At 43.6% G+C, this 25,796-nt stretch overlaps 1 protein-coding gene and 1 non-coding gene across 6 annotated transcripts in view; both read left to right on the plus strand.

Annotated features, from left to right (window-relative positions):
• Positions 1–1,229: 1,229 nt before the first annotated feature.
• LOC132670465 (U4 spliceosomal RNA) lies at positions 1,230–1,374 on the plus strand. The gene has a single exon (XR_009606704.1). It is a non-coding gene; the product is annotated as a U4 spliceosomal RNA (small nuclear RNA).
• Positions 1,375–2,664: 1,290 nt separating this feature from the next.
• Positions 2,665–25,796, plus strand: part of ADPGK (ADP dependent glucokinase) — a 28,913-nt gene continuing 5,781 nt past the window's right edge. For 3 of the 5 annotated variants that reach the window (XM_060618118.3, XM_060618115.3, XM_060618116.3), the window contains exons 1-4: positions 2,665–2,963; positions 9,546–9,771; positions 11,061–11,123; positions 21,922–22,042. In XM_060618118.3, the coding sequence (XP_060474101.2) occupies positions 2,737–2,963; positions 9,546–9,771; positions 11,061–11,123; positions 21,922–22,042 (637 nt within the window). In that variant the 5' untranslated portion in view covers positions 2,665–2,736. Of the gene's footprint in view, positions 2,964–8,742; positions 8,895–9,545; positions 9,772–11,060; positions 11,124–21,921; positions 22,043–25,796 lie in introns of those variants that run through there. The other 2 variants (XM_060618117.3, XM_060618120.3) reach the window with 2 other exon arrangements.

Genomic DNA, 25,796 nt, shown 5'->3' on the forward strand with positions numbered 1-25,796 from the left:
TGACTATTTTTCATTAAGGAAATATTTTAAGCGGGGTCATAGCACCAAAAATAGCTGAATGCTCACCCCTGAGCTCCTGATAAGTGAGAGGGAATTTAAGGCCACTGTGATTGTACAGGTGACCAGAAGTCACATCAGACTCTGCCACGACTGGCAAATGCAACTGGTATTCTTCCTATAGCTCCTGCTGTTCTCAGTTGGAACTGAGGTCCACACTCTGGGCTCTTTGTCCAGCCCTGCCATCACCCACAACACAAACCTACACTGAGCGACCAACCAGCAAGAGCCCCAGAGCAGCCTCAACAATGGGCAGATGGCTGCAGCCCACAGAGTACTGGCATCCCATGTGGACTTTTACATGAGAAATAAATCTCCATTTTATTCAAGCTGCTGTAGTTTTGTTTCTGTGGCTAAATCCAAAGTTCTAGTATAATGTATTTTTTTTTTTTTTAATTTTTAACATGTATTTACTTTTGAGAGACAGAGAATGAGCAGGGAGGGGCACAGAGAGAGAGAGAGAGAGAGAGAGAGAATCAATCTGAAGAAGATCCAGGCTCTGGGGTGTCAGCACAGAGCCCGACACGGGCTCAAACTCATGAACTGTGAGTTCATGACCTGAGCAGAAGTCAGATGCTGAGTGGACTGGGCCACCCAGGTGCCCCTAGTATCATGTATTTTAAAGCTGCTAAGAGAGTACAACTTAAATACAAAGAAACAAATGTAACTATGCGAGGTAGTGATGTTAACTAAACTTATTATAATCATGGTGCAGTATATACATGTATCAAATCATTATGTTGGACACCTTACTTATACAGTGTTATAACTGACATGTCAATTATATCTTAATAAAACTGAGGGGTTAAGGGGGCAGGGGTAGTTCTGGCAAGCCTGGGGAGAAGCAGAAGCATTAGTTTCAAAGTGCTGGCAGTTCAGCAGCTACCTTGGGAGCCAGAAGGTAAAGCCCCAGGCAGCTTTGTTTCCACATGACTCTGGTGTGGAGCATTTCCCTGTATCTCTAGGACTGTCTGCTCCATGGTCCTCCCACAGTTTCCTGAGCGCCCCCAAAACTTCATCTTGGAAATATATTTAACTTAACTAACTCTATCTGACCATCAAGCCTATGTGACCTTGCGGGTCCAGAAAAGGAAAAGAAAAACAAACAAACACACCTAGCCACGGACTCTTGACACTTGGTCCAAATTCTCAGTAGAGAGAAGTGTTCTGTGAGCTTTGTGCAGGGGCAGTATCATAGCCAATGAGGTTTATCTGAGGCAAAATTATTGCTAATTGAGAAGTGTTCTCTGCCATTGGTGGATTCCCTACTTTTGAGTTAGGTGCTGGTCCAGTCATCTCTGGGATGGTAGGGAAACATGCCCACTGTGGGCCATGAGAGGGAATAGTTTCTCTAGGAACTGATTTGACACATCTCAGGAGAGAGAAGGGACAGGCAACTCTAGAGAAGACCGTTTCGTGGCTCCACGCAAATCTTAGTGGCTCCTTGGCTTCTTTCTTTTCCTATAGCAGCCCAAATCTCTTCCTGTGTGAACATCTCCTTTGAAAAGGCTGCTACGATCAGGGATCAGGTGGGCTGGATGGGGTGAGCTAGGAGAAGGTAGATGGCCAGGAGGGGGAAGAGCAGGTGATGTGGGGGTTGGGGAGTGTGGGAGGTGGGGGAATAAACCCTATAGCCCAAGATCAAAGCTAGGGAAATTAAGTTTCATTGCCAAGTCCAAAGGTCAGAGGCAGAGTGGAAAGTCGGACACAAAGCCAGTCAGGAGAAAAAATGGCAACAGGCCAGGGAAGAAGACCAGGAGGTACATGGTGGCCACTGAGAAGGAACTGGCAACAAGCCTAGCTTCACTGGTTTCAATGTGGGCTCGTAGAAAGAGGGCCCAACGAGGAAGACAGGGCCTACCTGGGTTGAAGCCCTACCACCAAGGGAAAAGAAGAGAAACCAGTCTTTCTTAACCCAAGTCCATAACCTCCCTAACACAAGATTGTGTGCCTGTGTGCGTTTTTCTGATATTGTTAAAGGGAACAGCGCCCCCCAGAGGGTTATCTTAAGGCTTGAATGTGATCATCCCTAGAGGAGGAACACTGCTGGCTCTCCCGTCTTGGAATGGGCCTCGAGTGGCCGAAGGCCTCGGCTACCCTCTAAAGGAGCAGAATCCCCTGCCACGCGCGCCCCAGGGGCTCGCTGCGGCGCTGCTGCCCTCTGAGCTAATTCCCCCCGGGAGGAAGAGGAATTGTTAAATCAGCGGTGGAGGATGGACACACGCGGAGGGATGGCTTAAAAGACGGGGAGTGTAACTGGTGTCCTTCCCGGCAAACGCAGGCGCTGCTCAAGCGGGGACACTGACCGGCTCAAAGATTAACGTGAGGTTGGCCCGCTTCTTCATAATCCGTCTGTTCCCTCGTATTGGAAAAACAAACGTGCCCTCGCCCCTCTGGTTTGGGGTCCGGGATGGCGCTGGGAGGTGGGGGGGACGCGCGGGGCCTGCCTCCCGGCTCCGCGTTCGGGCCTTTGCCCAACCTCCTGCAGGGCCTCGCAACCGCGCCCCCCAGCGCCAGAGTTGGCACCTGCGGAGAGGCGCGGAGCCCCGCCCCCAGCCCGCCCCCGGGGGCCGCGGCGCACTGGCGTGACGTGGCGCGTGTGGACGTCGGCGCACGCCGAGACGGAAGAGGCGCGGGCCGGGAAAGGAGCTGTCTGGACGCTGCGGCGCCTCGGTCCCCATGGCGCTGTGGCGCGGCTCTGCGTACGCCGGCTTCCTGGCGCTGGCGGTGGGCTGTGTCCTCCTGCTGGAGCCGCAGCTGCCCGGCTCGGCGCTGCGCTCGCTGTGGAGCTCGCTACAGCTGGCGCCCGCGCCCCCGGGACCCGGCTCCCCTGAGGGCCGCTTGGCGGCCGCCTGGGACGCGCTCATTGTACGGCCGGCCCGGCGTTGGCGCCGCGTGGCCGTGGGGTGAGTGCCTGCGGGGCCTGAGTCTCAGGGTCTCTCCAAGGAGGTGCGGGCGCTCCGGGCCTCTTAGGGCCACATTGGCGGAGTTCGGGCGGCTGGGGAGCTGGGAGGTAGAGCCGCGCGGAAACAGGGGTTCCTAGATGTCTCCGGGAGGCCCCTCGGCGCTGGTGTCCACGCTGCCTCCTTGACGAGAAGCGTCAGACGTCTAGGACGAGCCCCGTTCGTCGCTGCTGCAAGGACTCACCAGACTGCTTTTTGCTCTCGGCTAGCCTCTGCATCCTTCTCTCGTCTTGGTAGGACCAGCCTAATAGCTTCTTGCAAATCCCGCGCAGCCTGACACCCTCATGTTCCAGTCTCTTTCATTCCTGTTTCGGCTCGTCTGCCTTTTTGCGGTCAAAGACACCTGGTCTTACGGCGCTCATCCTCTTGCTTCTGAACTTCTTGAGTGGCGTGGTCGCTGCCTTTAACTGCTGACTTTATTTCCCTTATTTTCGCTTCCTGAACGTCCGGAAGACCCCCCACTCTACTGAAACTACTCTCTCAAAACTCACTGGTGACTTGTTGATTTTCCAGTTCAACTGCCTTTTTTTTTTTTTTTTAAGTCTTCACTGCCAACTGTCTGCAGTCTTGCACGCGCTAAAGAGTTTCGCTTTTTGAAACTCTTTTCTTCCCTTGACTTCAGTGACATGGCATATATAAGGTTCTCCCAGCTCACAGCGCCTCCTTTCTTTGTGTTCCTCTCCAAAAAAAATGTATTTGTTCTCCTCACACAAACTTTAAACCCTGTCTCAGTTCGACTTAAATATCTTGTTTTCACCTTTAAAGCACCATACAAAAGCAGGCCATCTATGAAATATTCTGCTGGTTTTTGTGAGTGCTGGGGGAAGGCTAAGGTAGAGCCAAGTTATCCTGAAGGTTAGACAAAATAATCGTGTAATCTAGCATGCCTTCTGCTGTAAAGAGCACTCAAACGTTAGCTAGTTTTTTCGTTTTGTTTTGTTTTTTAATACCCGTGTATTGTTTCTTCAGATATATCCCCTTTTATCTCTTCTTTCAAGTTCAGGCCCTTTCACCAACTTCCTTATCAGCTTCTTAATTGTCCTCCCTGGTTTTATGCACATTCAACAAAAATCATCAACTGCATGGTATGTGTCAGGTCTGTGCTAGGTTCTGAGAATACAGAAATGGGTGAAGCAAGATCCCTGCCTCATTTGTTGAAAAGAGATATATTTATTATTAGTGCTCATGCTGCCATAACAGTATACCACAGACTGAGTGGCTTAAACAACAGAAATTTATTTTCTCAACAGTTCTAGATGCTGATAGTCTCAGATCAAGGTGAGGTGCTGGCAAGATTGGTTTCTAGTGAGTCGTCTCTTTCTGACTTGCAGATGCCCCTTTCTCACCGTGTACCGATCTGGCCTTTTCTCTGTGCATGCACACTCCTGGTGTCTCTTAGCCCTGTTAGATTAAATAGTCCCTATCTCCAAAAACAGTCACATTTGTGGTAAATGCTTCAGCATACGAATTGGTGGGGGACAGGGGCACACAGTGCTCTCTGTAACAGTTATCAGAAGTGCTTTGCAGAACTAGGGCTAAAAACAAGGTAGCCTTGTGTCTCAAAGGATTACTAATTCTTCCCAGGATGAGGCTTTGGAAAATGCTCTGAGAAGGTGATGTTACATTTACTAAATCACAGATCACCCCAAAACTTGGTAGCTTTAGCACATGGTCATTTTATTATCTTTTCTGATTCTCAGGTTCAGTTAGGCTCTGCTAGGCAGTTCTCACTGGAGGGGCAGCTTCAGTCAGATGGTGTCTGGGACTGGAATCCTCTTGAAAGGTTGATTGTGGTTGTCAGCTACAGCCTCAGCTACATCCTGAGCACCTACAGGCGTTCTGTGCAGCTAGCTATGTAGGTTTCTCATAGCAGAGTAAATAGTATGTTCCAAGACGACCAGGCAGAAGCCTTAATGCCTTTTACGACCTAATCTTAAAAGCACAGCGTTACTTCTACCACAGTCCTAAGTCCAACTGGTTTCAAATGGATGGGACTTAGAGCACATCTTGATGGAAGGAGTGTCAACATCACATTGTAAAAAGGATGGAACATCTTGTGACCATCTTGGACAATATAATCTGCTATAGTGACTGCATGGGATAGGCCCTAGAGAAAAAATGGGATTTCTTCACAGAAGTGGGTTGGGGTGGGGTGGGGGGAGAAGACCACCTAAGCAGAGAGAACCAAATGTGAAGTACACAGTTTAGGAACAGCAAGTTGGACCTGTTTTGAGGGCAAGGACCTTATGGTAGAGAGAGGTGAGTAAATGATGCTGAGAAGGGCCTTTCATATCAGGGTAGGTGGTAGGAGGGCAGTAAAGGTTTATAAGCAGGTAAATAAGACTAAGTTCTTTGCTGAGAATAACTGGTAGGAACGTAAAGGGTGGGTTTTGAGCCATGGCTGTAACCCGATTGACAGTTTCACATCACTTTTGTGGGTAACAGACATCCGTTGGTAACATTTTTCATTATCCAAAGGGATTTTAGCCCTAAAGATGGTGATGTGCAAGGAGTAGGTGAGAGAAGTTGCAGTACTTGTACTAGAATTTCATTTGGGGGAGGGGATGTTGTAGTTTGACTTCTCAGGAGAACACACACTTTCACTTGCACTCTGGATGCACAATGTAGTGTGGTTAATAGGGAGGAAAGTCTTGACATCCTGACCTTAGTTAAGAGGCCGTTGTAGGGTCTGGGTGAAGGGAGAGAAGAGCCTTTTTTCATTCGCAGTGTACTAAATGTGAAATTTGTTAACAGGTTGAGTGTGGTAAAGAAAGGCAGTCCAGAATGACAAGTTTTTAGCATCGGGCATTTTATAACCTTATGTACATAGATACAAATATTGTCATCCAGTTTTCATAGATAAGTAAACCAAAGCTTTAGAAATGTTGATTGGCCCAAGATTACACAGTTGTTAACTACCAGAGTCACAAGGTAAACCGGTCTCTGGCTCCGATCTTGTTCATGCCACGTTATTGCTACGAGACTAAGAAAAGAGATCAAGTTTGTGTTGAAAAGTAACAGGTTGGATTTCAGAGGAGGGGGCACTGTGCCTGCTTGTGGGATTTCAAATGAAACTGAGTCTTCAGCTGACAGGCTGAAGTTTAGGAGCATATTGAGGAGCAGGCTTGCAGGCTTTGGAGATGCCAATGGTTAAGTTGAGGTCAGAGACTGGATAGGATTGCCCTGGAAGAGAGCAAGAAAGGAAAGTAAATGGCAAGGGTGGAATTCTGGGAGGCACCAGCATGTAGGGGGCTGGTGGAAAGGACCCAGAGAAAAAACGGATAGGACATGTTTCAAGAAAGATGGTCAGTGGTGGGCACGCTACCACACCTTTCTAAAATGTGCCACCTCCTCTGCTCCAAAATCGGACTCTGGTGCCTGAGACCCATTGAGTGAATCATGAACCTAGTGTTCATTCCGCAATACCTGGCTTTTCCCTGACCTTTGAAGCCTGTCATACTCCACTCCTCTCTTCAGCTCTCCATTCTAACTAGATCCACATTCTTACTGTATCCACACGTAAAGTTAATCTCTTCATCTGCACCTGTGCTTGTGCACACTGCCTGCAAGGGCTTCAGTATCGGATAAATCTGGGTTTGAATTTAGCCTCCTCCATTTGTGGCCTTTGGAATGTCAGTCAGCCTCCAGCCTCAGCTTTTCTCAGCTGAAAGCAGTGAGAACTACTTGCCTATCTTACCGTGTTTTGCAAACTGGTGTGATCTCTCTGAAAACACCTGCCTCACATGCATTGCTTCAGAAATACCAGCCTTCTCTCTCTGACCAGAGCACCATCCAGAGTTCAGCGCAGGGACCACTGCCCCTGCACCTTTGGATCTCTCTTCTCTGCAGTTCTGCATCTTCTGGTGATTATGATTACCCATTGTAAATATCTCAGGTATAGGGTCAAGCTAGGAAGAACTTCAGGAAACATTTTACGGATAATGAAACAGAAGGGAGGTGATGAGAACCACCATCCTTGCCTTTAAAGAATTTACAGTCTAGAAGGGGAACTGTGCCCCCTTCCCCAGCCCCCCAACAAACCTCTGGCAGTAGGGCACGGAAGCCGAGGGTTCCCTGTCCTTCTAGTCCTTCCTCTTGTTTGGACATTCAGTATCTGTTGCCTTGCTTTAGTTTCCAGTTATTGCATCTGTGTCTTCCTTTTCTTCAAACTCACATTACAATCTTTTATACCTTCTGTACTCAACTGTGAAATTCTGCCTGAAGTCAAATGAGCATAATTTTGTCTTCTGGTTCTTTTGCTCCCTCCCTCTCATTCCGCTGGTAATAAAGCAACGTAGGTAATGTGCTTGTTTACATTTTCAGATGCTGTTGAATTGAGGTAAGTGCAGAGGAAGATTCTTGCTCTGGTTAAAGGGTGACTAGAAAGCACATGGAGAAGTACTTAGTTTGGTGTCTGGCACAGAGATGTTCAATGATCCCTTTTTACTAAAAGCTACTGAATAAAATGTTTTCCTTTTATAAGATTTTTCCCCTTTGTAGTCATGGCATGATTAAGTTGGGAGGTGGAAAATGTTCCTATGGTAGTTACATTTTTTTAAGTCAAAATTCTGTTGAGTTTTGTCGTGTATTGCAAAGTATGCTGAACATTGTTCCTTTTGGTTTTTTTGTAACTTTTGCAAACTTCCCCCATTCCCATCTTCCCCCCATCCCAAATAGAGTTTGATTAAAGAATCAAACTCTATTCAAGGTCTCAGCACACCACTGGATATGAAGGCGATGTGTTAAGAGTCTACCCTTTAGATATATAATGTTGCATCCAGTAGAAATAAAGAACACCCTGTATGAGGTGGAGTTGAGACTGGTTTATAAGGTTTGCTTGGTTTATGATCATGCAGGGCTGTGAAAGGGATGTTTTTTAAACACCGTTAAGCTCCTGCCACATGAATGTCAGTGTGTTTTATGCACTGAAAGGCATAGTAACTCTTAGATTATGCCTTTCCAGTTGACCAGAGTATGTATGTATCTTTAATTTTAAAAGAATAAGTAAATTTGAATATTTAAATGCTGATTGGTAGGCAGAAATCTTTTTTAAAGCATGGGATCCATAGGGGAAAAATAAAGCATCCTTATGAAGAGGGTGTAGTCAGTTTGTATCACTAGGAGAGATGTGTCTTTTCCTTGCCATTGTAAACCTTATATCTAGTCTGCATATGAACCTTTTAAAAATTATAGTGCTTTTCAATTATAAACATAATACATGCTTATAAAAATTAGAAATCTAATGAAAAACTAAATTCCTCTCCCTTACCCAATCTCATTCCTCTTAGGGTTTACCACCATTAATGACTTTGTTAATTTCCAGATCCAGAGGATTTTTTTTTTTTTTTAAGAGACTAGAAGGGAAACATTGTAGCTATATTCCACACTAGAATCCAGTCCTTCAGGTCCTTCTTTATTGATGGTTATACTTTCTGGTTTGAAGCTGCTTGGATTTCACCTGGAAGCCCAGCCCCCTTCTCACCAGGAGCTATTTATTGGCCTTCTGTGGGCCTAGGTTCTCTCAGAGGCTTACAAGCTGTCTGTGTGGTCATCTAGCCCCATTGGCAAGAATGACATCCCCAATAGAAGCAAAAATAAAGGTGACTATGGGTTGGGGGGCAGAAGGTCCTCATCTAGCTACCCAAATTATTTGACCCTTCTCTTTTAAGGGGTGGCTTTTTAACATTAAAAATATAAGCCAGAACTTTTCTGTGCACACACAGGAGAGAGGCCATGCCAGACAACCATAACTGTTTATAATTTGATTCCACAGAGCCAACCAGGTGATGCAGCATTGATTTCTTAGGAGCCCTTTAAGGTCATGGATTGGTCCAGTGAACACCTGCCAAGTGATGAGTCGTTACAAGACTGCAGGTGTGCCTGAGTCTTTAAGATACCACTTAACTCTTAAGAGTTTCAGCTGGGAGTATTTACACATTTAAGTATTTAGTGTTTTACCACCTTCCACATGTGTCTTTGGAGGTAGGCTATCAGATACTTGACTTTTGACCAAAACTTACGTTTTGCTTACTTTGCACCAGTGTTCCTAAGCATATATTAGCTTAATCTTTGAAACAGTTCTATAAGTTAAACACCCATATTATGCCATTTTATAAATAAGGAAACTGAGACACAGAAATTTGACTTGCCCAAGTCACAAAGCCAGTGTGAATCCAGACAGTTTGGCTCTGCCAGCATTTTCCCGGAAATGCTGTATTTGTGTTATCATGATATCTTTATTCTAAAATGCTGAGCAGTTGTCTTCTCTTTGTAGCTCGCAAAGGTTTGCCAACCTATTGAAAAGAATCCTGTGTTCCAATCCTCAGAAATATTCTGGCATACGTCCAGATAAAAGACTCTTCCTTCTGCCATATGCTGTGTACTTCCCAGTTAAGGTTTCAGATCCACCTCATCTGTTTTTCTGTTTGACTATGTTCCCGGAAACACTTCTCTGTTGTTAAATGCAGAATAGGTACTTCTGGTTTTTTCTTTCACACTGCCTCTTCCTTCCTTCCTTCCTTCCAGAGTCAATGCCTGTGTGGATGTAGTGCTCTCAGGAGTGAAGCTCTTGGAGGCGCTTGGTCTGAGTCCTGGGAATGGGAAAGATCACACCATGCTGCATTCAAGGAATGATCTGGAAGAAGCTTTCATTCATTTCATGGGGAAGGGAGTGGCAGCTGAGCGCTTCTTCAGTGATAAGGAAGCTTTCCATGACATTGCCCAAATTGCATCAGAGCTCCCAGGAGCCCAGGTCTGTTTGGTTCACCAGCAGTAAATTAAGAGAAGGTGGGGAAAGATACCTTTTTGTATCTTCCTAGAAGCAACTGATAAACTTTGTCTTCATTCTCTCCCAAATGTGATTGTTGGGAATCCAGTTCTGCAGTGTTATCCCTTTTTGTAGGACTGTGTATCTGAACTTCCATTAACTCCACTGTTTCCAGTCAGTTAAATTCAGCCAGTATTTATGAAGCATAGTTACTAAGAGTTTGGTTCTGGTTCATCCCTTAAATTGCTCTTTTTTCATATTACCCAACTTTAAGGTGGGAAAGATACCTACCTCTTAACTTGTTTGGGTATTGCTTGTGGCTGACAACATGGAATAATTGTAGTATGACTGAGTCCTTCCTGAGCAGAATAAGGCCAAATGCACAGAGAACTAGTTGTAGCTTTTGCATGGCAAGGGAGAGCTGGATCCTCACCTCTGCTCTAGTGTTCCAGAGCCAGGCTCCTTACCTCAGCATTACTGACACTTAGGGTTGGTTAATACTTTGTTGTAGGGGCTGTCCTGCCCATTGTGAGATGTTCAGCAGCGTCTCTGGCATCTACTCATTGGATGACAGTAGCATTCCCTTCCCTCCCTGGGTGTGACAGTTAAAAATGTCTCCAGACATGGTCAGTTTCCAGGGTTAGGGAGAGGAGAGAAGCAGACTGGTTGAGAATTGCTGGTTTAGATTAGTGGTTCTCAGACATGAAACACAGAATCACTCGGAGGGGGTATTGAAACAGTTTCCTGGGCTCCACTCCCAGAGTTTCTGATTCAGTAGATGTATGGGACTCAAGAATTTACTTCCCTTCTGGGAAGTTTCCTGGTTACATGATGCTGTTGTTTTGAAGACATTGTTTTGAGAATCCCCAGTCTACAGGGTAGAACCTGTCAGAGATGGAGAGAGCTTAGAGGGCCCACATGGTCCAGATACTTTCTTGAGGTTCGCATGGAGTAAGAGGCAGTGGTGGGCCCAGAGACCTCAGACTATCACCCCAGCATACCAAAGGTCAGATTTGATCTACAGTTACGACAGTTATATTGATTTTTATGGTTGGCATATTTGGGTTTTTTTTTTTTTCACCTTTGCTTCTAACTCATTGTTAACCTATGAGGTTAATGATCTTATGAACCTCATCTGTGTGGCATTGTTATAAGGTAGCCTCAAAATGTTTTGGGGAAAAATGGATTATGAATTCAATAAATTAAAAAATTATTAAGCTTGGGTAACATAGTTGTGCTACAATATTGTCTGATAACTTTGAACTATCTTACAGCACTATGTAGGAGGAAATGCAGCTTTAATTGGACAGAAATTTGCAGCCAACTCAGATTTAAAGGTAGGTCAAATTCCCAGTGTAAAACTTCTATCTTTCACTGGTGTTTTCAATAAATTTAGGGGTAGGAGTGAATATTCAGTTTATGGGCCACCTAGTATGTGCCAGAGCCTAGGTGTCTTGTTAGGAGGCAATATAGTAATGGTAGTGTAATAGCTAATGTTTTTTCAGTGCTTACTGAGTGCCTGACAGAGCTTTACATAGGTTAGTTCAGTCCTGGCAACAGCTGAGACCAGTTGGTACTCTTGTTGGTACTTTAATTGTCTTGCTTTCCACATAAAGCTTGAGGCATAGAGAAGTCACAGCTAATCAGAAATGGAACTATTCTAACCTAGGACCCTACAGCCCACATTCTTAAATACTATATCTTGTGATGGTTAAGAGCCTGTGGGCTCTGGAATCAGGACCTACGACTGGGGAATATTCAGTGATGAGAGAAGATGTAGATGACTATATTGATAAGCCTGGATCCAGAGTGTTGGGAAATGAAGTCCTCAGGTGAAGGTCAGTAAGGAGGTGTCTTCAAGTCTTAAAACATTTGGTTTAAATAGAATTAAAAATTACTGCTCTGTTCAAAATAACGTGAGTCAGTGAGTTCTCTGTTATGAGTGGAATAGGTCTGGTGGGAGGGGGAGGCCAGCAAGGTTATCGCTGTTGTCCTACTGTAAAATGATAAAGGTTTGGATTAGAGCAGCCAGAAGGGGAGAAACGACATATCTAAAGCTTACTGAAATGGAATCACTTCTATGTGAGGACACAGAAGATAGACTTAACAATGATGATTCTGGAGTAAACAAACTTGAGAAGTGCAAAATAGATATGGCTATTGATGATGGGGGGTTGGGGGGGTACTGTAAACAGTCCTCAAGTTTGGGAGAACCAGCCTGAAAATAGAAATATGGGTCAGGGGCACAGAATCAAGACTCCAGGGATATATTCAGAAATACAGATAATCAGCTATTTGAGGGGAAAAAATTTCATCTGGAGCCACACTGTACACCAAGAGATGGATGTGCAAAGATGTGGAGAGCATGTTAAAGTGTGAACGTTGGCATTTAAAATTTTTTTTTAACGTTTATTCATTTTTTGATAGAGATAAAGCCTGAGTGGGGGAGGGGCAGAGAGAGAAGGGGACACAGAATCCGAAGCAAGCTCCAGGCTCTGAACTGACAGCACAGAGCCCGACACGGGGCTCGAACTCACGGACTGTGAGATCATGACCCAAGCTGAAGTCGGACGCTTAACCGACTGAGCTACTCAGGTGCCCCGAACACTGGCATTTTAATAAGAATTAAAGTTCTCATGAAATATGAGGGTGAAAATACAGATTTTTTGCAGCTACTTGTCTTTGTGGGTAGTAATTAACTCCCAAATAGAGATGACAAATTCCAAAGATGACTTACAGAAACATCACCAGTTAATAGAAGAAAAGATCAATTATAAGCTCATTAGGGCCCAGGCTCTTCCCATCAGAATCTTGGTTCCTAAAAGGCCACCCTCCTGACCCTGACATGTCATTCTGGCCTCTGGGAGGACAACACCCTAGAAGTCCTGGGTGAATACAAGATTGACCTTTCAACATTGACCTCTTCAGAGAAGAGCATTTACTGTTGGTTTCTGGAATACCTGGGCCTAAACCCAGTCCAGCTGGAAGGCATCCTGGTAAAATAAGCCTGGCCTTAGTAGGAGATTGAGGCCAGAAAAGAGACATCTACATAATCATCACAACAATCTGAAGAAATAAAGTACTATTACCCTTCTACACATGACAAAAGAGGTCCAGAGGGGTTAAGCAATGTGCCCCAGGACACCTAGCCAGTAAATGATTGAGCCAGGATTCACATTCTAGCTCTGCCATGACCTCACTGCTCACACTGCACTCTCAGATTTACTTTAAACTGCTGAAATGCTTCTCAGCATGGACAGAGTGATCATCTGAGAACAACCAGAGATTAAGTGCTAGGTATTTTCCAAAGGTAACAATAATAGCTAACACTTACATAGTTCTTACTAAATGCCATTCACTGTTGTGCTTTGGATATATATTAACTCATTTAATCTCATAACTCCCTATAAGGGAAGTCTTACTATTATCTTCATTTTGTATATAGGAAAAATGAGGCATGGAGAAATTACAGCTGTTCAGGGTCACACACCTGGTAAGGGACAGAGCTGGGATTTGAACCCAAGTAGTATAGCTCCAGAGTCCACACTCTTTAATCACCATGCTATATTGTGTTTCAGAAGTAGACCCTGGTGAATTTAGTAAAGGCATATTTAGTGGAATGGTGGAATAGAAACCAGACTGCAAGGAGAAAGAGTGCGTTTAGTAAGTGTATTTATGTTATTTAGCCAAGAATTGGGAATAGATGTTGGATTTTTTCAAATGCTGCTTCTGCATTTATTGAGATGATTGTATGGTTTTCTTTTTCTAGTTTGGTATGTGGTAATTACACTGGTTTTCAAATGTTAAACTGACCTTGTGTCCTTAGGATAAACTGCACCTGGTTCTGATGTATTTTCCTTTTTATATATTGCTAGATTCAGTTTACTAAAATTTTGCTTAAAAATTTTACATCAATTTCCTTGAGGGATATTGGTCTGTATTTTTCTTGTGTATCTGCCTGGTTTTGGTATTTGGGTAATACTGAATGAGATGGGAGATACTTCAATGTTTTTTAAAAACACTTTAAATGGATTTGGTATGATAACCTTCCTTAAATGTTTGTAGAATTCACCAGTGAAACTCTCTGAGCCTGGAGTTTTTGATGTGGAAAGGTTTTTCACAACACATTTGATTTCTTTAATAGATACAGAGAAATTCAGAATTTGTATTTCTGGTATTTGATAGTTTTATCTTTGAAGGAATTTATGTCATCTAAATTGTTGAATTTATTGGCATAAAATTATCTCTTATCCTTTTAAGGTCTGTAGAATCTGTAGTGATCTTATCTCTCTCATTCTCCATATTGGTAATTTATGTTGTCTTTTTTGGGGAGAAGTTCATCTTTTTTTTTTTTAATTTATTTATATATTTTGAAAGAGAGAGGAAGATAGAGCACGTGCATGAGTGGGGGAGAGGCAGAGAGAGGGAGAGAGAATCCGAAGCAGGCTCCATGCCCAACACAGCCTGACATGGGGCTCAATTCCACGACTGTGAGATCATGACATGAGCTGAAATCAAGTCACTTGCTTAACAGACTGAGCCACCCAGGCATCCCATCTTGGTTTGTTTTTTTTTTTTGTGTGTGTGTGTTTTTTTTTTAATTAAAGTATGGTTGACAGAAAATAATACTACAGCAAACATTGAATTAGTGTTTTCATTTTCTTTGGGTCAGTAGCCAGAAGTAGAATTACTGGATCATGTGGTATTTCTATTTTTAATTTTTTAAGGCATCTCTGTACTGTTTTCCACAGAAGCTGCACCTGTTTACATTCCTATCAGTGGTGCCCAAGTTCCTTTATCTCCATATCCTCGTCAGTACTTTTTATTTCTTATCTTTTTGATCCTGGCCATTCTGAGATGCATGAGATGATCTCATGTGATTTTGATTTATGTTGCATTTCCCTGATGTTTAGTGATGTAGAGCACCTTTTCATGTGTCTGTTCCAGTCCTCTGCCCATTTTTTATTTATTTATTTATTTATTTATTTATTTATTTATTTATTTTTTAACGTTTATTTATTTTTGAGACAGAGAGAGACAGAACATGAACGGGGGAGGGTCAGAGAGAGGGAGACACAGAATCCGAAACAGGCTCCAGGCTCTGAGCTGTCAGCACACAGCCCAACGCGGGGCTCGAACTCACAGACCGTGAGATCATGACCTGAGCCGAAGTCGGACGCTTAACCGACTGAGCCACTCAGGCACCCCCCTCTGCCCATTTTTTAAATCAGATTTTTTTTTTTTTTTTTTTTTGGTGTGAGTTGTAGGAGGTCTTTTTTTTTCATTTTCTTTTTTTTTTTTTAACATTCATTTTTGAGAGAAAGAGCATGAGCAGGGAAGGGGCAGAGAGAGGGAGACACAGATTCCGAAGCAGGCTCCACACTCTGAGCTGTCAGCACAGAGCCTGATGCGGGGCTTGAACTCACAAACTGAGATCATGACCTGAGCCGAAGTTAGAACGCTCAACTGAATGAGCCACCCAGGTGCCCCTGAGTTCTTTATATATTTTGGATATTAATCTTTTATCAGATAATCACTTGCAGATATCTTCTCCCATTCAGTAGGTTGCCTTTTCATTCTTTTGATTTCCTTTACTATGCAAAAATTTTTTTTACTTATTTTTTTTTAAAAATGTTTTTGTTGTTTTTTTTTTTTTTTACATTTATTCATTTTTGAGAGACAGAGCTTGCACAAGTGGGGGAGAGGCAGAGAGAGAGGGAGACACAGAATCTGAAGCAGGCTCCAGGCTCTGAGCTGTCAGCACAGAGCCTGACACGGGGCTCAAACCCACAAACCAGGGGTTTGATAGTTGATCTTACTATTTTACTATTATTGTCTTTTGCATTTACACTAGCTTTATAAGTGGCTGATCGACTACCTTTACTGTATGTTTGTTTTTACCAGTGAGGTTTTTTCTTTCATAATTTTCTTCTAGTTACGGCCTTTTCTTTTCCACTTAAAGAAGTCCTTTAACGTTTCTTGGAAGGTCAGTTTAGTGGTAGTGAACTCCTTCTGTTTGGGAAACTATCTTCTTCAGTTCTGAATGATAATTCTCCTGAGTAGAATATCCTTGGTTGTAGGTTTTTTCCTTTTAGCTCTTCAAATATATCATGTCACTCCCTTTTGGCCTGCAGTTTCTGCTGAAAAAATCAGCTGATATTCTTATAGATGTTCCTTTGTGCTTAACTTGTTGCTTTTCTCCTGCTGCTTCTAAGATTCTCTCTTTATCTTTAATTTTTGGCATTTTAATTATTATGCTTCTTGGTGTGGACCTCCTTGGCTTCTTCATCTTGTCTGAGGCTGTCTGTGCTTTCTGTGCTTTCTGGACCTGGATGTCTGTTTCCTCTCCCAGGTTGGGGAAGTTTTCAGCTGTTACTTCTTCAAATAGGTTTTCTGCCCCTTTGTCTCTTCTGAGATTGATCAGTTCTGTGATCTCCAAGCTGCTGTTGATTCCCTCTAGTGTATGTTTCATCACAGCTGTTGTTGAGTTCTGATTAGGTCTTTTTTCTGTTTTCTGTCTCTTTGTTGAAATTTGCACTGAGTTCATCTACTCTTCTCTCAAGTTCAGTGAACATCTGTATGACCATTACATTGAACTCTTGTATCAGGTAGATTGCTTGTTTCTGTTTCACTTAGTTTTTTTCTGAGGTCTTCTTTCTTCGGAACATATTTCTCTGTCTCATTTTCTGTCTCTCTGTATTTGTTCCTATATATTAGGTAGTTCAGCCACATCTTATGCTCTTGAAGGTGGTGGCCTTATGTGGAAGGTATCCTTCGGGGCCCACAAGTACAGTCACCCCTGGTCAAGCAGAGGCACTCTGGAGCTTTGCCTTGTGGGCTGCACACATCCACCCGTTGTGTCTGGGATGCAACTGCTGTAGGCACCCTGGTGGGTGGGCTTTGCCTAGCTATTTCAGAGGCCTAGCCTATGAGGGGTACTGGTGGTTGGGGTGGCCTGCCCCTACCTGGGGCAGGAGTCGCTTTGGAGGGTCGCAGATCCCAGCTGAGGCTGCCTACCAGGTGTGGTGGGCAAGAGCCACTTCAGACAGGTGCCTGCCAGGGTGGGCAGGCTGGGCAGAAGAGGTCTGCAGGAGAATGTGGGAACAGGGTGAGCAGTTGTAGTAAAGTAGATATATAGTGTTAGAACTTTTGCTCCTTAGTGTCAGGCCAGCTAGGCTGAAGGAGGGCAAAAAAATGGTACCTGCTAAGCTTCTGTTCCCAGAGAAAGTTCCTGCAGATCCCTGTCCTTCCAGCACATGTCCTAAAATTAGTAAGTGTCTTCTCAGGTGCTTCTCAAACCGCTGCCTCTGCACTGGGTCTTAGAGTGATTGAGATTCTGTGCAGGCCCTTTAATAGTGAAGTCTCCATTTACTATAACCTTCCTGCTCCCCCAGAGTTAAGCCCCTCTGATTGTCAAAGCCAGATACTACGGAGGCTTCTCTTTCCCATGCAGATGCATAGGGCAAGGAGTGTCCAGTGTAGGGTTTGAACCCCTCACTCCTCAGGGAAGACCTCCACATCCGTGATATCCCTCCCACTTGCGGGTCAGCACATCGATGATTTGGTTCACGACCAGGCTGTGTCTCTTTCCCTTCTGCCCTTCTCAGTATGTCTTTTTCTTTATGTCTTTAATGTGGAAGAGTTGTTCCTGCTGCTCTTCAGGTCATTCTCAGGAAGAGTTGTTCTATATGCAGTTGCAGCCTCGGTGTATCTGTGGGAGGAGGTGAGCTCAGGATCTTTATACTTTGCAAGTTCCCCTCATGATCCTTCCCCCCCCCCCCCCCCGTTGATCAATTTGCTTAGAGGTTTATCAGTTTTATTGATCTTTTTAATCAATAATGAGCTTTAGGTTTTATCAATTTTTCTCTATTATTTTTTTCTTTTGTATTTCATTAGTTTTTATGTTGTTTAACTTGCTCTTCTCTTTCTACTTTAAGGTAGAAGCCCAGGTCATTGATCTGAGACTTTTCCTGTTGTCTGATACAGGGATTTAGTGCTATAAATTTCCCCTTAAATACTTCTTTAACTGCATCCTCAGCTGTCCATACAGTGTTTTTCTTTTCATTCAGTTCATAGTGCTTTCTAATACCCCTGTGATTTCTTTTTTTTTTTTTTTTTTTTTTTTTTTATTTTTTAAAAATTTTTAACGTTTATTGATTTTTTTTTTTTTAGTGTTTTGTTTTTTTTTTTATTTTTTTTTTTATTTTTTTTTTTATTTTTTTTTATTTTTTAATATATGAAATTTACTGTCAAATTGGTTTCCATACAACACCCAGTGCTCATCCCAAAAAGTGCCCTCCTCAATACCCATCACCCACCCTGCCCTCCTTCCCACCCCCCATCAACCCTCAGTTTGTTCTCAGTTTTTAACAGTCTCTAATGCTTTGGCTCTCTCCCACTCTAACCTCTTTTTTTTTTTTTTTTTTTTTTTTCCTTCCCCTCCCCCATGGGTTTCTGTTATGTTTCTCAGGATCCACATAAGAGTGAAACCATATGGTATCTGTCTTTCTCTGTATGGCTTATTTCACTTAGCATCACACCCCTGTGATTTCTTGAGATGGGCTGTTTGATAGCCCATCCATGAACTATTAAAAGTGTGTGATTTCATTTCTAAACATTTTGGGGTGTTTCCAGATATCTTTCTTTTATTGATTTCTATTTTAATTACATTCTGGTCAGAGAATGTGCTCCTCTGACTCCTGTTAAATTTATTGAGACTTTTTCATGGCCTAGAAAATGGTCTATCTTGGTGAAGTCTCATGTGCACTTAAAAGCATGTATATTCTGCTATCGTTGAATGGAATGTTCTATAAATGTCAGACCAAGTTGGTTGGGAATGTTGTTCAGGTCTTCTGTATTTTTATTGATTTTGTGTCTATTTGATTTATTAATTATTGTGGGGCAGGTATTGACATCTACATGTGTACTTGTAGACTTTTTTCCTTCACAGTTCTATACCTTTTTGCTCTGTATTTTTAAGCTCTGTCGTTAAGTGTATAACTATTTATGATTGTTATATCCTCTTCATGAATTGACTCCCTTTATCAGTGCCAAGCATAAAGAAAGTCATTTTATGTTCTTTGAAATATTCTTTGAAATCCATTTTGATTAAAATTTGCTATCATAGCTTTCTTTTGATTAGTGTTAGTGTGATATATCTTTTCCCATTTTTCTCTTTTTTCCCTATTGATGTCTTTATTTCAAATGTATTGCTTGGGCAGTGAGAGGATGGGCAAAATGGGTGAAGTGGAGTGGTAGGTACAGGCCTCCAGTTATGGAATGAAAAAGTCATGGGGATGAAAGGTATAGCATAGGGAATCTAGTTGATGGTATTGTTACAGCGTCGTCTGGATGAGGTATGGTAGCTAGCTACACTTGTGGTGAGCATAGCAAAACACATAGACTTGTTGAATCACTGTATTGTACACTTGAAGCTAATGTAACATTGTATGTCAACCAAACTTCAATAAAAAATAATAGTAATAATGTAACCAGATAAAAACACCATACTAGTAGTTGCAAAGTAAATAAAATGGTGACTTAGATTTCATAGTTTAGTTAATAAATAATATATTTCTTGTAGGCAACATATATTTGGGGCTTGCTTTTTTTTTTTTTTTTTTTTTTTTTTTCAACGTTTTTAATTTATTTTTGGGACAGAGAGAGACAGAGCATGAACGGGGGAGGGGCAGAGAGAGAGGGAGACACAGAATCGGAAACAGGCTCCAGGCTCTGAGCCATCAGCCCAGAGCCCGACGCGGGGCTCGAACTCACGGACCGCGAGATCGTGACCTGGCCGAAGTCGGACGCTTAACCGACTGCGCCATCCAGGCGCCCCTGGGGCTTGCTTTTTAATTTTTTTTTTAATGTTTATTTATTTTTGAGAGACTGAGTGTGAGCAGGGGAGGGAGCAGAGAGAGAGGGAGACACAGAATCTGAAGTAGGCTCCAGGTTCTAAGCTATTAGCACAGAGCCTGACATAGGGCTTGAAACTACAGACCATGAGATCAAGACCTGAGCCACCCAGGCACTACATGGGGCTTGGTTTTTAATCCACTTTGACAGTCTCTCTGAATTGGACTGTTTAGGCCATTTGCATTTAATATATTTCTTAATAGATTAGATAACTTTAACATCTTGCTATTTATTTTCTGTCCAAGCTCTTTATCTTCCCTTTTTCCTCTTTTTCTGCACTCTTTTGAATTATTTTCTAGCTTTCATATTATCTTCTTTGGCTTATTAGTTATAATTCCTTGTTATTACAGTGGTTGCCTTAAGATTTATAGTGTATGTTTTTAGCTGTCACAGTCTGTTGTCAGTGATATCATACTTCATGTATAATGTAAATACTTTATAGTAAATAGGTGCTTCCATTTCTCCCCTCCGGTCTTTATAGTGCTATTGTCATGTGGTTTACTTCTGTGTATATTGTAAACCTCATTCTATGTTGTTAGTATTGCTCTGTAAGCAGTTGATTATCTTTTGAAGAGGTTTAAATAATAAGAAAAAGGTCTTATGTGCTTATCCAGAGTCACCATTTCTGGTGCTCTTCATTCCTTTGTTTAGGTCTTTATTTCCATCTGGTATCATTTTCCTTCTGCGTGAAGGATTTCCTTTAACGTTTCTTGTAGTGCAGGTCTGCTGGTAATGAATTCTTTCAGAATGTGTATATCTGGAAATTCTTTTAAGGTTATTGATGGGGCATTTGTACGTTTTACTCTGCTTTGGGTTTATTTTTCTTTCCTGTTATGGCTCATTGTCCTTTGTTGCTAAATGTTTAAGTGTTTTTGAAAACCATTGTTTCCAAGTATTTTGTCTGTTTTTTGTGGTTGTTTTGGGCGGGAGGGTAAATTTGGCCCTTGTTGCCTCATCTTGGAGGCTGAAGTTCTGGCCAGGAATTAGAGAAAAGAAGTAAAGCGGTAGTTGTACCAACAAGCAGTTAATTAGCAAGTAAATGCCTTTTGAAGCTTCTGGGTGGAGCATATTAAATCTGAAGTGGTGTTGATCATCTCTGAGGACTTTCCTTTACATCCCTGTGCAAGCCCTCGTTGTTTGGTGGTTTTGAGCCTGTTGGTCTGGCTGGGAGTGGGGTCCAGACCTGTCAGGGCAGGAGCAGCAGCTTATGGGAACTGAGGAAGAGCAGCAGATGTGAAATGACTTCTTGAAGGAATAGCCAGGGAGAGGCCCAGGTTAGAGTTGAAGAAAAGGTTTGGGGAATGTTGCAGAGCACCTTCCCCCCAGCTTGCTGAATTGAGGTGCTCTTTAATTCCCATCTCTGGAAGGCTAGCCCACTCACATAACAGCTGAGTGCAATAAAGAGCCTGATTCCACAAATTGGGTCCTGTGATTAGGGAGGCTCTTTTCTATATTGTGTAAAAGTCAAACAATTGCTTTTATCTGGCAGCTTTGAGCAGACAACATCCCGTATCAGTTTGCTGATACAGGACGTGAGTAAAGAAAGTGGAGGTGGGGTGGGTCTTAGGTTGCTTGGACAGCCATAGCAACAAAATGGCATTGACTGGGCAGCTTAAACAACAGAAATTTATTTTGTCACAGTTCTGAGGCTGGAAAGTCCAAGATCAAGGTTCCAACAGGATCCAGTTTCTGAGGGCTGCTTTCTTGGCTTGTGGCCACCTTCTTGCTGTGTCCTCACATGGCCTTTCTTCAGTGGGTATGCTGGAAAGAGAGCTCTGTCTCCCGCTTCCCGTTCTTAGGAGGCCACCAATCTACTGGATTAGGACCCCACCCATATGACTTCATTTGACCTTACTTACCTCTTAAAAGCTCTGTCTCCAAATACTATCACATTGGCAGTTATGCTTCAACATAGGAATTTGGGGGAGGACACAAATATTTAGTCCCTAGCAGGGTGTAGGAGATTCAGCAGCTACATAGGTACCTAACCTGTATTACTTGGGTCTTTTTGCCAGCCCCTCATTTCTGGTGGCCATTCCTTCCAGAGGCCTAAGTCCTGGTAATAGCCCCTCCAGACCAAAAACTTTGGAATTTAGATTTGGATTCTAGTTTTTTGTTGAAATGAATAGAAGTGGTCTGGATGTACCTTTTCTGTTACTGTATAGATTCCATGGGAACAGGGACAGGTCTTCTGATAGGTTTCCTCTTTCTTGTCTCCAGGTTCTTCTTTGTGGTCCAGTTGGCCCAAAGCTACATGAACTTCTTGATGATAATGTATTTGTTCCACCAGAGTCCTTGCAGGAAGTGGATGAGTTCCACCTTATTTTAGAGTATCAAGCAGGTAAGAGAAATGACTAAGTAATGGTGTGAGACCGGACAGGGAACCGTGTGTTGTCAGATTGGGGTGTGACTATGCTGGAAATTTATCTTTGTAAATTGGTGGGACCCTTTCTTGCTTTACCGAAAGTTTCCTGACCTCTTGCTTCTGCTGAGCTGATACTGGCCATTGTCTCAAGAATGATGGAGCATTCCAATATTGAAGAAAATTCTCAGATCTACAAACAACTGATCTAAACCCAAGAGAAATCAGGCTATAGGAAAGTAGGCATCTTGAGCGAAAATGTGTTAAACATAAATATACAAAGTTTTTCTTTATTACTAAGGAAAGAGAAGGGCAAGTAACATCTGTTCAACACTGTGCTGGATTGTGCCCTAGGCTTTTCTGGCCAACTGTTCCAAGCTGCTTAGGATTGATTAATTCCAAGCCTCTGGCAAACGTCTTTTGAAGCATTTTATTTTCCCTTGGGTGTGTAAGTGGAAGTGTTTGTATTTCACAACACTTCTATTATTTCCCATTATATAATAGTCCAGTGTTTTATCAGTCCAAATCCAGCTCATCTGGTGTCATTCCCAGATTTTGCGTATTACATAAACTACAGATCAGATTCTCAGAGAATCCTAAATACCTAAACATATTTTAACTGTATTTAATTCTGTGTATTTGCTGTTGGATCTTTTCTCTGCTCGGTATTCAGACTCTTGAATTTCTGATTCAACACATTATTAAGTTAAAGACTCAAGCATATAAACAGACTAATTGGTCCCTTAAAGCAGTACTTAATAAGCTTCAGTGAACTGCTTCCAAGTCAATTAAGAGAACCTCACCTTCTAGAGTAATTAACTTTAAGATATGAAATAGAGTGTTTCTTAAAAATTGGTTTTTTCCTCCATGTATGAAAAAAAGGAATTGTTTCTGGTTCTCTCTTGGGTGCTTATTGGGAGCAGGAAGCTTCCTAACTTTAGGAAGGGTAAGATCTGAACATTACGGACAAGGTGTTGCAGTGGGCAGTTCACATTTAATCATATACAAGTTTTGAGTTTCTCAGAAACTCAGAATGATCATTCTTACTGCCTGAAGATTGTGGTAAAGATTAAGAGGTTACTGTGTATGTGACCTCCTTCAGTGGAAGGCATGAACAGGACTCTTGACTTGGAAGGGTCTAGAAGAGCTAACAATGCCTTTGAGGTGCTGCTGCCAGTTCCGGGGTCCTGTCACTTGCACCCTGCTGGCGCTCACATGGTGAACTGGGGACCTTTCTAGTTCCTGGTTTCTGTCATGTTCCCTGTTGACCGCAGGGTGGGGAGACTGCTCTCTTCAGTATGATTTTGCTGTTGGATTTGACAGCTATGCCTCGTGTGGAGGTAAGAAGATGGCACAGCTTGTCTTGAAAGGAGACTATCTCCATCCTTGGGTTTATGAACCCCACACTTCAGTTTTTCTTTTCTGGGTCTTATTTTCTTAGAACAAAGCAGGGCCTCCCATTGAACTTCATATGAAGTTACAGTCTACTGGCCCTGGAGGGAACCTAGTCTGGTGGCAGAAGCCCTCGGGTCACTTCTCTTACAGAAGTCCGTCCCCAGCTTCTCTCAAATTTCGATGAATAAATTCCCAGAGAGGATTTGTCACCTTTCATTTCCTCCTCCTCCTCTGCCAGACTTGCCCAGAGAAGCTTGTTTCCAGGCTTTGGCCCGGGACCCACTGAGTCACTGCACAGGTTTTGCTGACTTCGTGGCCGAAGGGCAGGAGGGTAAATTGAGTGAAGGGCTCCCTTAGAGAAACACGTTCGGAGCTCTGTGAGAACCGGGGGGCATGGAGGTTCCCGGCTCACCCTGTCTGCGTTCCAGTCGTTCTGTCTCTCTCGGGCCACTCCATCAGTCCTGTGTCCTGTGGGAACAGCCAGGGAGCAGCTCTCCACTTCCCTCCTTGTCTTTGCCTTGCAGAGGCCTGTGTGTTTTGCCTCTCTCCCTTTTTCCCTGGGGAAATTACTTTGAATGTTAAGTTGCTTTTTCTCTGGGGGTAAGTTAGGCAGTGCCTCTCAGAAGCCTCGCTCCTTAAGGGTCAGTTCCAGGTCTTGCCCTCTGCAGGACGCTGGTGTGGATTTCTCCCCTTGTTCAGAGTCTTGTCAGTTGGGGGATGGTGGTTGGGATTTGGAGTCATATCCATATTTTTTGTTGTCATGGGCATTGAAGTCCTCAGTCTTTCCTCTCATTTGCTTGTTCCTTTGCTCATTCATTTGTTCACAAGCTGCATGCGGGGCAGTGTGAGGCCGGAGGGGCTGGTGACAGACATGGGCCCTGTGCTCAGCTCACAGCTCATGACAGCGCATGGGCTCCTGAGCAGATGATTACAAAATCATGTGCCACATCCTGAAGCGGTTATAGCAGTGGCTCAGGGGCCGAAGCGGCCGAGTCTACTGGGATCGGCAGAGTTAGGACAGACTTTGCAGGGGAGGCCGCGCTTGCTCTGGGTCTTTGAAGATGAGGCAGGATGAGAGTGTTGCACTCAGCTGTGTGGACCATTATTGGGTATGTTCTTTGGACAAATAGTAAGCTGGGGGCCAGGAATTGAAAAGCATGTGGCATTTTAACGGACATAACCGTTGTGTTGGGGTTTAGTAAATAGGAAATGTCTTTTTCTGCTTTCGTAGATTTTTATACACCTAGAATATGTTTTTCAGAGGAATGGATTCAGTAAAGCTGAACTCAAAGCAAAGGAAGGATGGGCTCTCCCCACCTTGGCACCCGCCCCAGAGTCAGCCCTGCACACTCATGCACACTCCCCATGGAGAGGCAAGGCTTCTGTTTGGGGAGGCCTGTTGTAGAAAGGAGGAAGCAGTTTGCTGACTGGAGTCCGTTAATCAGCCTGCAGTAGGAGGAAACCCTCTGCTGGGTCTGCCTGCCTTGGGGAAGAACTTTCTAAAGGAACATCCAGGAAACATGTTAGAACCAGTATGAAACCAGGCTTCAGCGTATGGACTCTAATTTTGTAAATGGGATGAATCCTTCATTTGGAGGAAAAGCTGTATAAGCCTAGATAATAAATCCTTGCCCCTGGAGTCTCTAGAAGTACCTCCATGCTGGCAGGGGCTCATTTAGGAATTGCCCTAAGCAGTAGCAAGCCTAGTAGCAGTGGCCCTTGGCTTGACTGAGTTTCCAGATTTTCTATCAAGTCTTGAGAGAAGAAAGAGCGCTGTGCTCCAGTTGTGAGGCTTCACAGGTGAGCCTGAGGAGGGCCCCTGTCGCCTGTCCTGCTTCAGGACTCCCAGCCATAGCGCACTCCTCAAACGCTTGGCAGCTGTGGGGTCCTAATAGGTAGCTCTCCACTCACCTACACGTCAGGATCTCCAGCGGTGGGCCTCACCACCTGACATTTAAAACTCAGCTCCCCAGGAGATTCTGATGTGTGGCAGGTGCTGAGAGCCACTCCCGTGGGTAGGCCCAGATCCTAAGCTCCTTCCCCCCACCGGAAGACCCAGCCAACTGTGGATCTGGCCTCCCTCTGCTGGAGTCAGTTCAGCAGATGCTGAGTGGCACTCTCCGCAGGGGCCTGTGACAAGTACTGCGAGAATCAGAGGCATGCAGTCTGGCATTCCATTTGGGGAGATGTGGCACAAATGTGTAAGAAGTTAAGGGATGGTATAAGTTTGAGTACTAGTTCAGAACAGCAGAAGTAGAAGAGATAGCTCAAAGCAAAATGCTATTCAAACCATGTAGAGGGGGAAATCTGTGTGGATACACCTCAGGCTGGAGGAGTC

The sequence above is a fragment of the Panthera onca genome, chromosome B3 (assembly GCF_046562875.1).
Source record: "Panthera onca isolate mPanOnc1 chromosome B3, mPanOnc1 haplotype 2, whole genome shotgun sequence".
In the NCBI taxonomy this organism is placed as follows: domain Eukaryota; kingdom Metazoa; phylum Chordata; class Mammalia; order Carnivora; family Felidae; genus Panthera; species Panthera onca.